The sequence below is a fragment of the Sander vitreus genome, chromosome 7 (assembly GCF_031162955.1).
Source record: "Sander vitreus isolate 19-12246 chromosome 7, sanVit1, whole genome shotgun sequence".
Classification (NCBI taxonomy): Eukaryota; Metazoa; Chordata; class Actinopteri; order Perciformes; family Percidae; genus Sander; species Sander vitreus.
Genome location: NC_135861.1, coordinates 18,430,540 through 18,444,682, shown reverse-complemented (window position 1 = coordinate 18,444,682; position 14,143 = coordinate 18,430,540). Strand labels below are relative to the sequence as shown.

At 40.8% G+C, this 14,143-nt stretch overlaps 1 protein-coding gene across 1 annotated transcript; it reads right to left on the bottom strand.

The window, feature by feature from the left end:
* Window positions 1-245: 245 nt before the first annotated feature.
* On the bottom strand, window positions 246-12,829 carry atp6ap1lb (ATPase H+ transporting accessory protein 1 like b). Its single transcript, XM_078253979.1, has 7 exons — window positions 12,676-12,829; window positions 5,227-5,264; window positions 4,585-4,667; window positions 2,996-3,234; window positions 2,610-2,660; window positions 2,256-2,499; window positions 246-1,897 (listed from the first exon to the last, which is right to left on the bottom strand). Exons 1-7 carry the CDS (start codon window positions 12,807-12,809, stop codon window positions 1,661-1,663), a joined length of 1,026 nt encoding a protein of 341 aa, XP_078110105.1. The 5' UTR covers window positions 12,810-12,829; the 3' UTR covers window positions 246-1,660.
* Between the last annotated feature and the right edge of the window lie 1,314 nt (window positions 12,830-14,143).

Here is a 14,143-nt window from a genome sequence, read left to right as displayed (position 1 = left end):
GTTTTTATCAGTAGTACTGACTTACTGATGCTGTTACTGCTGCTAGTGTGGCTTCTGGCATAATAATGGCATCTATAAGTCCCGGTGGATGGACGGCATTCCATAGTATCGTCCTTCTATGGTTGGAATTTGTACTGTAATTTACAGTTAGATGAAACTGGACCTTACATTGTCTGGTCCAGCTTAAAACAAATAGACAGACAGTGTAATATGTTAATACTTTGTAGAAAAAATCATATGCATTGATACTTTCACCAATCCTCATAGCACAATGTCTTACTTTTACCTATTCTTATTGGTTGTGCAATATTTGAAGATAGTAAACAGCTATGATCGTATAGAGATCTTAATTTATCTACAGCTTTGTATATCCTTTTGGTTATGAGGATTAGCATAGTCATCCTAATAGTATTTCATGATTACATTGTATAAAAAAGACCTCCACAGAGTTACACTTCTGTACATGTATGTGTTTTTGCTTTGTACATAGCTGTAACTGTTAGCTTTCATTTTCACATTGTCTCACTTCGTCTCTCACCATATTGCATGGCAACTCCTTAGTAGCTTCACTTTGGCAGTCAAACCCACTGGTGTGGATGGAGGACCCATGGTCTCCCTTGTCCAAACGCTTGACTCTCAGAGAGGCAAGACCCGCTTTCCTGCCATGCCCTCAGATGGGCAGTCTTGTGCAGCATAGTTCCTTGTATAGTCTTTAATAGTTTGTTGTTAGTGCTTTCGCAACTAACCAATGTTGTGCTAGTTTGTAGAACCCCCCTTTGTCTGGCTGGTCTGTAAAAGGCCGTTTCACAGTTAAGTCCCAAGCAGCAGTCTTGTTTAGGGTCTGAGAGACTCCAGAGGCTCTGAAGGGCCAGTAGTGGCGGTCCATTCACTCCAGCCAGATGCTAGACCAGTGGTTCCCAATATTTCTCTTCACTTACACTCAAAAGCTTTTCAAGCTCCTTCTACTTTGTGCCATATTTGTTTTAAGCTGCAACTCATGCAAGACTCTCTGTAATCCTTAGTATTAGGAAACACTGTGCTAGACCAGCCTTTTATGACATGCAGCTAATACGGCTATTTCAGCTATAAAACTGGCTGTTTGAAGTATATATTTCTTGCAGCGGTATTAGACAAAGTACACTGTAATGAAAGCTAGAAAGACAATGTGATTGATGGTAGCTTGTAATATGACACTTGTGAGCCATGTAATACATACGTATAATCAGGAACATCTGATGTTAGCTGTATTAGCTACAGTTGCTAGCCTTTTGTGGTTTTAATGGCTGACTGGGGTAAAGGCCTGTATATGCTGTCGTCCTTCAGGGCCCCGGGACTGTCCCTGGCCTTTGACATCAGGATCATGAACCATCTCTCAGGGAGAGGCTTGAACATCCAAAGGCCTTATTCAAAATCTGGATGCCAAGACGCAGGTCAATGAGAAAAGAAGACAAAGTATCCAACCACGGTCTGCATTTACTTAAAGTAGTTAAGACATACAAGGTTTTCATATGAACAGGCAAAGTTGTCATTTTGTTGAACAAATATTCTGTGGAGGATACTTTTTCACTCTTATATTCACTTGCACTCTCCTTGGCCTCGCTTTTCAGCAGCTTTCTCGCTCCCTCTCTCCCCCTGTTGTTCTCCAGCTCTTCTTTTTCCTTCACAGGCTGTTCTTGTCTGGCAACTCGGCTTCTGGACTACGGGGAAAGTAGACGGTGGCTTTGTGCTCCTCATAACGGTCAATGTGCTTCAGGTGTACCACCATGTGCAGGGCATAGGCTAAGACGAGGAGCAGGATTAAAGATGTCACCAAGCCCATCAGGATGGCTGGTGTCAGGAAAGTGGCACAGTCACTGGCCGACGCAAATTTGTCTGACTGCACATTGAAGGCCTGGATCTGGGAGAGCATGAGAGAAGGCGGAAAGATGAGATTAGGCTAAACTAAAGAGGGATAGTGGCTCTTACTGGGCTTACCAGGCACAGAGACACTGGGCAGATGGACAGGTTGAGACAGCCTAGCAGATGGCTAAACAGACAGTGGACAGACAGATTGACAAACTGCCAAACAGACGGTAAACAGACTGGCTGACTGACTGACAGCCAAACAGGCGGAACACAAAAGGAAACAGCTGGCAAACATACAGACATGCACACACGTAGGAAAAAGGGGGGAAAGACTATGATATAACAGTGAATGCGCAATCATTACTAGAAGAGTTCACAACAAAGGCTGCGCCCCTTGTGAGACAGTGTACCTGGAAATCAGTGAAAGTGATGTGCCAGTTAGCAGATGTGTCAGTGTGGGAGCTGGGCACTAGCAGGGTGTCATATTTGTGAAGGCTGCTGACGTGCTGGCAATGGTAGGATGAAGTGGCCGGAGCGTAGACCTCACTGGCGTTGAACGTGGCCTCCTGGGTCCAGTTGTAGTGGATGTGAACACTGTCTAGTGTGAACCAGTTTTGACCAGCTGCCTCATAAAATGTGTTTGACATCTGAAGCCTGGCAGAAGAGACTATGCAGTTAGTTACATGCACAGTCCACACATATGAAATTTTTTTTTTTTTTATGTTGGTCAGTGAAGATATTTGAAGTAAGTATGTGCATTTTACCTGATTACTAGACCTCGCAAGTCCTCCACATCACCAAACCTTAATGAAAGCCTGCAGTAAAACAAAGCCACAAATATTAAAACATCTGATTTTACATAGTAATTTAGAGCAGCTCTCAACTGACCACAGCAACACTTAAGTTATTACTGTCTTCTCGAAACAGTACTTTCACAAATTTCCTTAGATAATTAAATGTCCATTTCCGTGTCTAATAATAAGTAGTATCAAATCTATGCTGATGCCTTGGCTGTATATGTAGATAAGTGGGCTTTTTCTATATTTGACTAGCACACCATATAGTGTCCATCTTGTCTTGTAATTAGTGCAACAATTCACTAAAAACCAAACAAATTCCTCAAACTTAACTCAACATCACATTGACTTACGTAGCTTTCTCCCTAGTGCAGATGGAGCCTTTAGTGTCCACGGGTGAGTTGGTGTTGAAGACCCTCTCAGTTAGGTCAATAAAGGTATGGTTCCTGTAGCGGATTGCCAGGCGCTTTGCCTTGAACAGAATGCAGGTCTTCCCATTGTAAGACACGCTCAGTGGGCCATAAGGCCCAATCAGAGACTGGAGCAGCTTCCTCTTACTGTGATACATCCCTGGCTGATGCAAGTTAAAAGGCTGTAAACATATGAAGAGAGGAATTTAGCACAGGAGAAATAAAGAAACCGTGGGCAGCAGTAGTTTTGCATTCTTTGAATGTCCTCTAGAGGGCAATCACATTTGTATTCAAACACATACTCAAGCGGTGCCCCATTTCAGGGGCTCAATTTGGCCCATAAAAGGTGCGTGCCCTAAAGGTTTTGCTGATCCTGCTTGTCCTTGAATAAAACTATCTAGCATCACAAAGACCAAAACAAACCCCGCTGTTGAATCAATAATGTCTAAGTTTATCACCAGGAAGTTGATCTAAAATGGCCAAAAATTGTAAAGACCAGTTGTAAACAAACTCAATTGGCAAACTAGTAGGAATTAAGGCTAGAAATGCAGACTTTGGAGGATCCAGCCAGTGAACAGGGATACAGCATTAGAGTCTATACATTCAAGTTATCACATTCCCCAATATACAGTATGTAGATCAGTCTTCTTCTACAACATGCGTCAGCGTGATCTGTGTATATCACCACCTAGCAGCTCTTGATTTATTTTATACAAACTGATCCAAAACAAGCATGCTTGCTACCTATTGCACCATTCTTTTATGAAGGTACAATTTTAAGGTGCAATTTAAGCTTCGGACCATAAAATGTTCAGTGTTCCAACAACCACTGAATCTCAAATGAGAATGGAGCAATGTTGTCTTCTCCATACAAAACTTGCATATAATCGTGTGGTAGCTGTTAGACTGCATTTCTGCACTGTGCAGATAGAAACTCCCCACTCTATCTTTTTAATCTCTTTGCTCAAAGGCCACATCTCATTGGAGGGCATTTGGGCTAATCCAGCACTATTTTACAAGACATGTAAAGAGGCATACACAGTGGCTATGAAGGGATTATTTGTTTGTTCAATGTAAAATATTTGAAAAATAATTGAAAGGTCAGGTATGGTTACTGAGTAAACTATTTCCAAAACATTTAAAAGCTACCATACTGAATACAGTACAGTACAGAGACTTTACTGCAAGAAATTAATTCATCTGTATAGTGCCTGGATGCATCAGCTGATACAGCATATGGCTTCACTGTGTTTTCAGTCAGAGTGGTCGTATGTGTGTGGGTGGTGAGGATGTTTTAACTCTGGTGAATGTGAGACTAACAATATTCCCACATCCAAGGTCAAGCAGTGTAGCTGAGTGAGTATGCGCTGATTTGTTTGTGTGCATCCCTGTGTGTGTGTGTGTGTGTGTGTGTGTGTGTGTGTGTGTGTGTGTGTGTGTGTGTGTGTGTGTCTGTACAGTATGTTTGTACAGATAAAGAAAGATGGCTGATGGTGGAGATAGTGAGGGGAGAAGAGAGAGAGTGTGTGTACCTGCAGTATTCTCCTGAGTGGGTTTTCATCTTCAGGCATCAAAACAACCTCTTCACTTTCTAAGCCGTACTCACCATCTTGACCTAAAAACACATACACACATTACTGCACCATGAAATATTATATCAGTACACACATTAAGATGGTTTCAATGCTGCAATGCAGATTGCAACATAATCATACAAGTTCAGCCGATTTCACACACGCCACAGAGACACAGACACACACACACACACACACACACACATAAGCATAAAGAGATCCTGCGTACACCTCGGTGCTCAGGCTCCTATCTATTTCCAGTTGCTTTGCGTCATCACAGTGACTCATCAGCAGTTTATTTCGCAGTTACGGTAGTATTGTTAAGTGTTTACAAATACTGTTCATCTTGTTCCCAGCAACATATCATTTGCAATCACATTATTTAAAGGAATGTCTCCATCTTTTTTTCTGCCTTTTTTTCAAAGAGCCTAAATATAACACATCTGAATTGCCACTGAGGTGTATGGATCACACACAAGCCACACTTCAATGTAGCAAATATGTCAGGACAATCTACCCAACTTCTATCCATCAGCGTCAAAATTAACATGGCAGGTTTGATTGAATCAGGCCTTGTGTCACACCAGATTTGTTACTTACTTGATGTGACTCTTGTTGCTTGTTTGGGGTCCTCTTTGCTGTGAAAAAGAGAGAAGACACAATAAGTTCTTTTTAAGTTATTCTGTTTTTGATAATGCTCCATAATGTACAGGGTGCCTATTTAGCATGTTCCCTTTAACAGCAAAGTTCATTGTGATGCAGCTGCAGCAAACACAGGGACAAAAAACTGCTTTGCAGGCTAATATATATATATATATATATATATATATATATATATATATATATATATATATATATATATATATATATATATATATATATATTTATTTATAAACACCTCGTAGAATATTCTATGCTGTCAAATTTATTTTATAAATGTATACAATAGTATAGAATGATTGAATAATCATTTAATACACATTTTATACAACATATTAGTGTATGCCTGTGCTACTAAGTGTATATTTTGTTAGATACAGCATAAAAACCTTTTAATTGTTTAATAGCCCAAATTACATGTTTTGTGTGGGGCATGCCAATAATAAAATATAGTTTGCCACTGATGTGCCATAAACATGGTAAGTATACTGTTGCATTAATTATGTATGAAAGTGACCATAATGAAAAAAGAAATCCACAAACATGTTGATGTGATATCCAGACTTATTAAATTACACATTTTGCAACGTACAATATATGATCCATAAAGGGGGGACTGCACAGTACACAGCTGCAGAGCACTCAACTCACAAAGCTTTGCCTTCAGAAACTTTGTGTGGGGTGTTGCTTTTACTAAATGACCGATCTTTGATGTGGGACTGACTGACCTACATTGTGCACGTGCCGAAGGACAAACCATTTACTTTTCCTTGAAGTGCTTGCCCTCGCTTTCCACTTCTCAGGATGACTAAACCCTGTATAGCCTTGGACTTCTTCAAGTTAATTCTGATCCTTTTAACTGTCTAATCAAAGACGTAATACACTAGCAATGGGCTTACTAAGCGGCGCTGACATGGCTTTGCCTGTTGCCAGTTTTGCCTGTTGTTGTGATGGTCCAGCCAATGCTCTGACTGTGTGGTGTGCCCTAGCCTGTCCTTTAGCGATCATAGGCTGGCCTGCTAATCTCCATACGGCCAGTTATAATGGACTTGTAAAAAGTAAACCCTAAAACCTGTGGGAGTGGACATGACAACTATTGTGTCTATTATGTGTCTTTTTGTGTCACATCACCTGGCACTACTTCAGTCGGTCCGTTTATCAGCTTTGGTCTTAAGTATTTCAAATTATTTTATGAATTGCAGCACAACAAAAGCAATGTCTGTAAAGACCTATATCTGTGAGTGATATCATCTTTGTTATCTTTAGTTTAGATCTTGTAGGGAAGGCCTTTTTAGTAGATACACAAGATAGACTGAGGATGACCTGGATGTTTATTAAACACACAAAAGCTAACACATCACAATAGCTGTGATAAGGACTGTTTACACTTTGTTTTTCTGAACCAGACACTTTTGGAGCTGCCCCAATACTGTAGTTGAGTGATCTATGAGGACTTCAACCTACTTTTTGTAATAAAAAAGGTTATGAAATGGGGATTCAGCTGCTTAAAAGTGACAAAAAAAACTCTATTTGTACTACATTACTTCTTACTTACACAAGCCAGAGAGTACATTCTTGTGATTTATGAGGGAATAGTTACATTTAATCTCAATGTGTAAGATTAAGTTCTTCCCATATTCTTCTTTCCATAAATGTGAAGGGAGTATATGGCCATGTACCTTATGACATTTATTTTTTCACCTGCCTTTTCTGCTCAAAATCTCAAACTGGATTTTGGCCAGATTCAAGCAAATGATTGATCTTTTTCATGTCACCATGACATTTTCACTGATTGGCTCAAGGGCCGTATTGTTGGCTCATTCATCCATGGATGCCATGCACAATATCTCAGATGCAGCTGTCTACTGTTTTCAAATTGAAGAGATTATGCATCCCTCTTGTCCATTTTTTATTTTACTTATTGGTCTAGGTAGTGCAACTAAAGATCAAAACAAGGTGAGCAGACTTGGGCAGCAGATAACAGATATAAAGGTATTAGTGTGTCTGATAGCACTGGAAGTAACAGATTTAGGGTAGGTTGCTGGACATATCAGTTCCAGCAGCCTGGAGTAGTTATTTACCCGCCTGGTGCAGTTACCACCTGGGCAATAATGTGTAGTTTAGTGCCAGATGGATTAGGATTAGTGGTAAGCACAGGCCAGGTCCACAGGAGCCCAAATGTGGTAAGCGGCAGGCCCTGAACAAGATGAAGAGATTAAGGCATGATGTCAGAGCCCACAGCATTCTAGACAGTTCAAGTGCTAATTAATGCATCTGAACTGACTTCTGAAATCGTGACTTACTGTACACCCAGCTGTCCAGTAAATTTGAACTTTGACAATGACCATTGTAATTGAGCTAAGTACAAATGGAGCAGTTTAGGGTCTTTAGTTAAATTTGTGTAACTGGTATCCCCTCGCGAAATGTACTTCACTTCTTTATTACACTTATTTCTTGGGCTTATATTCATTGGCTTTATTATATTGGACTGCTATAGGTATATCAATATCATACTAATGTTATTGTAGTACTTTTAGAACCTTCTTTTTTGTAATCATTGATTGTTAATAATAAAACAATGTTGCTAATATTTTCTTTTCCATGAAAGTACTCAATGTTCTCAATTGAATGGGTAAAGAAGAGTGAGTATGAGAAAACAGATTCATACACAGGATCAAATTCTGCAGTAAGACAAGCACATGTAGATGCAGGCTACTCTTTCAATGCCATTGACTTTGTTTCAGATCAGCTATTACACAGCTCGAGAGTATGGATGTTTCTTTTCTCAATAAATCAAATTGAAATTAAATCAAGCTTCAGTTAAACAGATGTCTGTAGAATGTGAATGAGTAAATGATCAGCAGGGAGGTACTATGCTTCCATTTCCATACAAGCTCATCAACTGGCTAAATTTGCTAAAATAGAGACTCCCTTGGATGTGTGTGTGTGTGTGTGTGTGTGTGTGTGTGTGTGTGCGTGTGTGTGTGTGTGTGTGTGTGTGTGTTGCTACTATTTCATGGGTAACAATATCACAGTTTACTTATATGGTAAATCCAAATATTTACATTTGCCCAGGTGAATGCTGGGTAAGCGTGTTTGTATATGAAAGAGCTGCCAATAGCACTATGCCTTTGGCAGCTGGCAGTTGTGACTGAAACCTCATGCTAGGTACTTGGACTTGCTCACTTATCACCTGCACTGATCTGTGAAACCTTACAAATCGTATAACAACTTAAAGGTTCAAAATCGTTCAAAGTCTACGTTTCATATCTGATTTACATATTTATGAATTCATGTAAATACTACACAGCTACAATCGGGGATTAACAACTGTTTATACAAGCTGCATATGCAACCCCCCCCACCCTAGCCCATCCCAAACACAAATGAATAAGCACTCCTTCCTCTGCACCTAGGCCTCAGCTGGCTGAAAGGAGCCAGAGGAGTCTGTGCAAGCGTGAGTGCTAACTAAAGCCCAGCCGTTTGTTCCTGTGCCAGTTTCGCGAGGTCAGCAACCCAGGACTGCTGCTGCCCCGTCATTGGCTCAGCCTGTCACACGGTGCCTGGGTGCTGAACAGGCCCTTTATATAATCAAACACATGCCAGAGCCACTCCTTGGCTCACCTCGCTCCAACTGCATATATCCTAAATATGTGCGCATGCAAATGTACAAACATGCACCTACACTTATGTCCAAGATTGAATACACTATGAGGACCGTTAGCCTGTCATGATTAAAGTTATTTTTAGATATCTAAGTGTCTGGCTTTTAAATATTAACAATGAGAATCATTAATGCTACTGATGGTATCTCGATCAATACAGTATATTCACTGGACGTCCTTATTCAAGCCTGTAGATGGATAGCTGATTATCATCGCTCAACTGTGCCTCTGCTGTGTGCTACTGAGCAGAGAGAAGGTGTGGTGCCTTCCCCCCAAACTTGTAAACAAATCATTTTTGCCTCTGCTACCACAGAGTGCAGAGCCACTGCACTCAGACCCTCTGTAAACCAGGATCAGTTCATCCAAGCCTCTACATCCTACTACAGGAATACAGTGTTGGGGAGTAATAGCTACTTGTTAGTTTTGTTGAGTACAGTATATAGTTAACTATATTATGTGTGGTTCATTTAGGTTTTTGTAAAATTCTAATTTCATTAAAAAAAATTACAAAGAACACAGAAGGTAATTTTTAGCAACTGAATGTGGACCTTTAGCTATTGGATTTTAGTTTCTCAGCCTATCAATACAGTATCAGACTACAAGACTACAGTGACGTGTTCTTGTACTCATATTTCCTTATATTATGCCTACATGAAATTTTAAACCTAGCTATGATAGTATTTCACAATGTCCATGGATGTTAATCTCAGAGACAGTACTATTTTGGGGGTATATGGCAAATTATATTCATTGAAAAGCACTCCATGGTTGGGGTTAACTATTATGTCCCTGACATGGCAGGAAGAAATGTCTTAATCCGCATTGTGCAGGTGCTGGCCTATTAATAGATTTAATAGTGCAGATTAAGCTTTAGGTGTTTACTAAAATGCCGCTCAAAGCCCAAGATGCCATTTCATTGCAGCTTCAAACTTCGGGTCCTCGGGTCAAGTTTAGACAACTCTAGCAAGTTGTCTAAATGTTCCTATGCCAATGAGATCAAATGCCTCAGTGTGGACAGTCTGACATCATGACTGCATTCAAATGGGGAAATGCAGACATATTTCTACTCATGATTAGTTGCCTTAGACTTGATCGTTTCTCACTAAATATTGTTGAAATTAGCTGGTGGTCTTTTGACCCTGTAATCTTTCCTTGAAAGGGGATCACTGATCAAACTTCCACTGGATATCCAACACTTGGACCTCTAATCTGTGTCTATATTTGGGTCGGTTTGTCAGTGTTTAACAGTTTTAAGATACATTTAAGCAAATGTTGACTATACACTGTAGTGGATAAACGTTTAAACTGCAAACACATGTTACAGTGTAGAAAACAAACAGGAACAAACATGCATGAGTAAGTCTTGCAGTGCAGTTTGTGGCTTTGAAGCATATTTTACTTGTTACCTGTGGTTTACAAAGTCATACAAGTGTTTTTGTTTCACAAAGATGCATAATTCTTGTGCTGGTCTAATGTGCTGACCCCATTCGGTCTATGTAAACGCATCTGTGGCCATTTTTTATTAGACGGTGTGGTGTGAGTGATATAATGTAATTTGAGTGTGTTGCAGCAGGCTCTTGCAATTGGGTCATATTTAATTGACTTGTGTAATTGTTTGAGAAACATACTGGGCCAGGTTAACTCAACACTGACTTCATTGGTAATTGAATAGGTATTTTATTGTAATTAAAACGTGTGACTTGTTTATAAAAACAAAAATGATATATCAATAGCGTACCTGTTTATGCTACTCATTACGACATTTGTGATCAGCTTTGTTTGACATCCATTTTATTTCTGTCTGCTCTCAATAAAAAAAAGCTTAAAACTGCATCGAATTTTTTTTTTTCATTTTAAAACAACTATGAACTACAACTGCAAAATTTCCTCTCATTCTCTATCTTTGCCTGCGCTGTTGATAGACTCAGTCCGGATGAGTTAAGAGGAGATAATTTCCAAAATTACAATTTAGTCTTTGGACCCCTAATCTGTACCCATGTTTGGATCATTTTTAGCAGAACTGTATAATGCTTGGATTATTTTACAAGTACTGCTACAGTAGAGATTATTCTAGTTATTTTAAAAAGGTGTAAACATTTGTCAAATTATTTATGACCTTTTGAACTGCAATTATTTAGTTTAAACAGGGAAAGAAATCACTATTTCTAAAATGTACGTCTGACATACTTTCCTAGAAAGTATTTGGTTGATGATGAATCGGGTTGTTAAGGCAGATATAGGTCATCTCTGGCTAGTATTTCCAATAACTTTGTAAAGCTCTTGGCTATCAATCATAGTCCAGATCCATATTTGTCATAGTACCACATGTCAGTTACCACAGAAATCGGGGCTTACTGAACATTTCCTCTTTGTTATCTTCCTGCAACCCCATGTCTATTAGCAGTAGAGGCTTTTAACTCACTCTACCTTTCCATCTGTATTTGCAACCAATCGTATGCACCCTACAAGGCCTCTAAAATGAATGGCATGAACGGCTGCTCTTATATAACAGCCTTGAGTGTGTCAGAACTAAGAATGGAGCTAAGACTGGGCACTGCAACTGTTATGTTGCAGAGTTACGTACAAAGTTTCCGGGGAATAGGTTTGAAACCCCAGGAGAAATGAATGTCGCCACTCTCTGTCGGAGAGACTGCAGTGAAAAGTTAAGATAGGGCTCTGTCAGGGTTTCACAAACACTAAATTGAGCTGAAATGAGAGCAATCCCATGAGACTTTGTATATTGAATTCTAAATCCAAGTTATTTGTGCCCTACACTTGCAAACATGTGTACAGATAAGATTGTTGGAGAATAAATGAAAGCATGACAGTAATAATCTTTGATTATCCAAAGTGTATTACTGTCCTGAAAGTGCAACAGCGAGGTAAGTCATGAACAATGTTTAAAAAGCATTGTGTCAGAAACTGCAGCATATTATGGCTTTGAAGCATTTGCGCTCTAGAGGATTGTGTGAGCCATGATGCATGGCATAGTTTCAAAAGCCTTACATGGTTTTGGCACAGTATTATTGCCATAATGTCTCTATAAGCAGGCAGTAGATGGTGCTAGCAAAGAACCTGGCTGCCAACTCAGTCTCTGTGACACTGTTGTGAGTACCCCCAGGTTTCAGCTTTGAATATTTTATCCAGATTTGACCTGCAGGACTGCATGTGCATTATGCAGACATGGCTGGCTAGAATTCCACTCCCTCTCTCTATCTCTCTCTCTCTCAATGACTGCATCAGTAAACAGACCCCAGTAGACCATCCCTGATGCATCCTCTCCTCCCTGTCCCATCCTTGTTTACCTTCCCTCCGTGCTGCTGCCCCTCTTCTCTCTCCTTTCCTCTCTCCTGCAGGCCCACTGCCCCAGCCTTATTTAGCTCCCTTCTGCCAGACCAACACTACTGTACAGAGACAACAGCCCCATTGGTGATCGATGAGCAGTGTCTGATGCAGTCCCCAAGACCGAGACAAACAAAGCCTCACAGCTCAGCTCTCTTTGACACACCAATACTGCCTGTATTCACCATTTGTGATACACCCAAGGTGAGATTGGGGAGAAGGGAAGGGAGGCGAAGGAAAGAAAGAAAGAAAGAAAGACCCTAAGAGAACACATCAGCATCCCAACATCCCCGCATGCATCTCTCTATACCCCCCGCCCCCCTCCTCCTCCTCCTCCCCAACACCCCTCCTCTGCTCACAGCCATTGAGAAGATGGATTTACCTTCTGTCCAGGATTTCAGGCACTTCTTCATAGGTGAGTCCTGGCTGAAACTCTTCGTCAGAGAAGGAGAGCCCAGGCCGGCTGAGAGCAGACAGCAAGGCAAGGGAGCAGAGGAGGAATGCGTGTGCAGCCATTGAGACAATGAAAGGAGACTGCCGCTGGTTGAGCTCCGCTTCATAATCTGCTCTCCTAGCAGTGCCTGACTCCCAGCTCCTCTGACTGGCAGCCACCCTGGCCAATCAGCAGCGAGCAGAGCCGATCAGCTTGCGTCACGGTCCCCTCACTGCACCCTCACCCCTCCTCTCCTCTCCCACCCTACTCCCTTCTCTATCATCCTCCCTCTGCCTCTCACACTCTGCTCACCCTCCCACATCCACCCCTGTGCTCTCTATCTTCTCTTCCTCTGTTTCATGCACACATAGCCGCAGGCAAGCCCTATGTATAGACAGCGGCTCATTCTTTTTCATAGTACATTTCAACATACCTATGTTACCTACAAATAAAACACTCATACCCATGTAGACGTGTGCATACACATCAGTGTTGGCACACACACACCTGCACACACTCTGGCCACGCAGGAGCAGGCACACAGACACACACACCTCTGTGGAAAATCACCTGGGAATGTCAAGGTCAGATTGTGGAGGAGGATCGGAGGATGTTGACATGACTTTAGGTGGCCACAAAAAACAGAGCCATCACTGCATGACCTACATATCCAGAAAAGCAGAATTAATTCACTTGATCTATGTGTTGTTGTAAGCACTGAGAGGGCCGGCGGCTGAGGAAATTGTCCACTGAGGCTGCAAATATGGATGACAGGAGCAGCTGAGCAGCCGTGAGATGAGACGGGACTGAGGGTCCATCCCTGACGACCCTGACGGCTGATCCAGTTTCCTTCTCATTATTTAGCCCCCAATGCGTCTGATGCCTCAGGATCTTGATACATCCACTCATATCTTTTATTTCCATATCTGATGATTTGGATGATTTTTAGAGCAGAACATTAATAGTGATTATATAACCAAATGTTGTGACCTACTATCATGGCAGATTTTTACATTGATGTGTGGCAATGATTCACACTAAAAGAGTGAAGGTAGAGCAATTTGTTTTAGCTCTTATACAAATACTTAAACAGTGTGTGTCATGGTCACGACACACTGGATGACTATGACACATATATATAGCCATTACCTTATTGTTCCAAAGATTATTTGAAGTAATATCATAGCTAATATTGAGTAAAATATTAAAACCCAAAACACAATGTTATTAGTATTTTGGGCATATGCATTGCCCTGTAATTCAGCATGACATTTCTTTTGTTTGGAGATGGATGCAGACTAGACTTTAAGTAAAGTGTTGAGGGTGTTAACAATAATTAGTTAGTAATAATTACCTGCCTGGGAATCAGCGGGTATAACAGTATTAGGAAATTATTTAGGATAGTGCAACACTGGTA